This window comes from Anneissia japonica, unplaced genomic scaffold, assembly GCF_011630105.1.
Source record: "Anneissia japonica isolate Jap-2015-1 unplaced genomic scaffold, ASM1163010v1 scaffold63446_len3063_cov193, whole genome shotgun sequence".
Classification (NCBI taxonomy): Eukaryota; Metazoa; Echinodermata; class Crinoidea; order Comatulida; family Comatulidae; genus Anneissia; species Anneissia japonica.
The window spans coordinates 1-3,063 of NW_022752367.1; the positions used below are offsets into that span (position 1 = coordinate 1).

Sequence of the window (3,063 nt, forward strand, 5' to 3'; positions counted from 1 at the left end):
GTAAAACAAAATGTCGGAAAACTTTTCTTTGACGCATGCGCATTTGCATAAATGTCTACACACACCATAGAGCTATTAAACAACTAGAGTGCTGACAAGATGGCGCAGCAATGCAGAGTTGTGTATGCGTACCATCCAAGATGGCTGCTGTAGGAAAGCGCCACCTTCAGGCTTACTATACATATTATTACATATTAATAAGCCCTCTGACTGACTATTATTTCATTAATGATAATGAGTAAAGGTAATAACAAATTATTAAACTATTGTAGCCAAAACGAGGCCAAGTGAAGCATCTTATTCAAAAATAAAGTACCAAGGAATGAAAATTAAAATCGTATACATTACACCCAAACACCGCAACGCTCGAGTTTCAAACATACAGGTAACTAGCTGTACTGAACTTTCTGAGTAAATTGAGGGCGCATTTGCAAACGATGGGGCTTAGCGAAATTTGATTGGCTAAATCTATGGTAGCCATCTTGGATGGTACACACACACAGTTCTGCGTATTTCGAACATCGAATACATTGCGGTTAGCGCTCTAGTATTCTTATTATACCTCTATGACACACACACACACGCGATGTAAAACAAAATGTCGGAAAACTTTTCTTTGACGCATGCGCATTTGCATAAATGTCTACACATACACACTACACACAATAAAAAACATAGGAAATAGCAAGAGTGATTACAATAGTTCCTATTGCATTACATGCATAGGAACTAAAAAGAAATTGTACTCAGTGCCAAATATCGTTGTTTTTTTTTTAATACGTCACCATTATTGTACAGAATACAAGCTCGTTGGAAATTCAGGATGTGTACTATAATATTATTATAATCATTATTGATTTTAGCCACCTCTAGAAAAGCATAGTCGACCGTTCCTCATTAATTTAAACAATGAATTTCTCAAACGACAGTTAGGCCAGTCCTTGAAAAATGTGGGTGCACTTGTTCTTTTGTTTATATAAAAGCGGTTTGTTTTAGAAATTGTTGTATTTATTTTTTAGAAATAAAGGTAAAACACCAGGTAAAATATTTACTATAAACCAGTCTAGTATTAGTAGCATTGCCATTTAAAATACTGTATATGAACGTCTTGTTTTGCAACTTCCATTTCTAATATTCCTCGCCCTCCTCCTCCTCTTCTCCATCCAGTGAGTCAACGCCAACCTCTTCATAGTCCTTCTCCAGAGCTGCCAAATCTTCACGAGCCTCAGAAAACTCTCCTTCCTCCATGCCCTCACCCACGTACCAGTGTACGAAAGCACGCTTGGCGTACATCAGATCGAATTTGTGATCAAGACGAGCCCATGCCTCGGCGATGGCTGTGGTGTTGCTCAACATACACACGGCACGCTGTACCTTGGCCAAGTCACCTCCTGGCACCATGGTTGGCGGTTGGTAGTTGATGCCGACCTTGAATCCAGTTGGACACCAGTCGACGAACTGGATGGTTCTCTTCGTCTTAATGGTAGCGATGGCTGCATTGACATCCTTTGGCACAACGTCACCACGGTACAACAGACAACAAGCCATGTATTTGCCGTGACGTGGATCACATTTCACCATCTGGTTGGCTGGCTCGAAGCAAGCGTTGGTGATCTCTGCGACAGTCAGCTGTTCGTGGTAAGCTTTTTCGGCTGAGATTACTGGGGCATAGGTGGCGAGAGGGAAGTGGATACGTGGGTATGGTACCAAGTTGGTCTGGAACTCTGTCAAGTCCACATTCAATGCACCATCGAATCGAAGAGATGCGGTAATTGAGGATACGATCTGACCAATCAATCGGTTCAAGTTGGTGTAAGTTGGTCTTTCGATGTCGAGGTTACGTCGGCAAATGTCGTAAATGGCTTCGTTGTCGACCATAAATGCACAGTCCGAGTGCTCAAGGGTTGTATGAGTTGTCAAGATAGAGTTGTATGGCTCGACGACTGCAGTTGCAATATGAGGGGCTGGGTAAATTGCGAATTCTAACTTGGATTTTTTGCCATAGTCAACAGACAAACGTTCCATGAGGAGTGAAGTGAAGCCAGATCCAGTTCCACCTCCAAAGCTGTGAAAGATCAGGAATCCCTGAAGACCGGTGCACTGATCTGCCAATTTACGTATTCTGTCGAGAACCATGTCGATGAGTTCTTTACCGACGGTGTAGTGACCTCGGGCGTAGTTGTTAGCGGCGTCCTCTTTACCGGTGATCAATTGCTCGGGATGGAAAAGCTGACGGTAGGTACCAGTTCTGACCTCATCTATAAATAAACATCTTAAATTATAACAAACCGTTTTTTGAAGTGATGAACTAATACAGTAAACTTTAAATGTCACATTTTTATTTTTGTTACGACAAGCATCTTAACCTACCGATAACACTTGGTTCCAGATCAACGAACACGCCACGCGGTACATGTTTACCAGCACCAGTCTCACTGAAAAAGGTGTTGAAGGAATCGTCACCACCTCCGATGGTCTTGTCACTTGGCATCTGACCATCAGGCTGGATACCGTGCTCCAAGCAGTACAACTCCTGTCTCTTATACACATCTAGATGTGTATAAGAGACAGTCATAGAATTGCGTCGACGCTGAAGATATAATAAAGGTCATTCGACAATTATAAAGATACTGTACAATATAGTTTTATATTTAGGCAAATATTGCCATTAAAGCATGGAGATATTAACTTGCTATACCTCCATGAATAAAGTGAAATTGTATCAATATACATAAAACGAAAATTGCAAACAGGAACTATAATGTACCGGTACGTACGGTTGTCTCTCTCCACCCAGGAGTACAAGTGGGTACCTGGTAGGTTCAAACACAACTTGCGTTGAATACAGCTGCAACATTATGGAATTCCCCCATGGGGCTTGAGTGTGTGTTCCATATGTGCTTGATCCAGTGATCCGGGGGTAATAATGTTCAAGTGCCTGAGGCGCTATATAAATCCAGAATAATAATAATTATTATTATTATTATTATTATTATTATTACATAATATCAATGTGATATTGGTATACAGTGACGTCATATATGCACTCAATTTATAAGTCCA

The 3,063-nt window shown here is 40.9% G+C and overlaps 1 protein-coding gene across 1 annotated transcript; it reads right to left on the bottom strand.

Moving 5' to 3' along the window:
* Positions 1-757: 757 nt before the first annotated feature.
* LOC117122290 (tubulin alpha-1A chain-like) lies at positions 758-2,528 on the bottom strand. The gene is made up of 2 exons (XM_033267833.1): positions 2,371-2,528; positions 758-2,258 (listed from the first exon to the last, which is right to left on the bottom strand). The coding sequence occupies exons 1-2, from the start codon at positions 2,489-2,491 to the stop codon at positions 1,129-1,131; spliced, it is 1,251 nt and encodes a 416-aa protein (XP_033123724.1). The 5' UTR covers positions 2,492-2,528; the 3' UTR covers positions 758-1,128.
* Between the last annotated feature and the right edge of the window lie 535 nt (positions 2,529-3,063).

Excerpts from the sequence above, each read along its gene's own strand:
- LOC117122290 (XM_033267833.1), bottom strand. The coding sequence starts at position 2,491 with ATGCCAAGTGACAAGACCATCGGAGGTGGTGACGATTCCTTCAACACC. Across the intron at positions 2,259-2,370 it reads TCTGGAACCAAGTGTTATCG|ATGAGGTCAGAACTGGTACC; the intron begins GTAGGTTAAGAT and ends GTTTATTTATAG.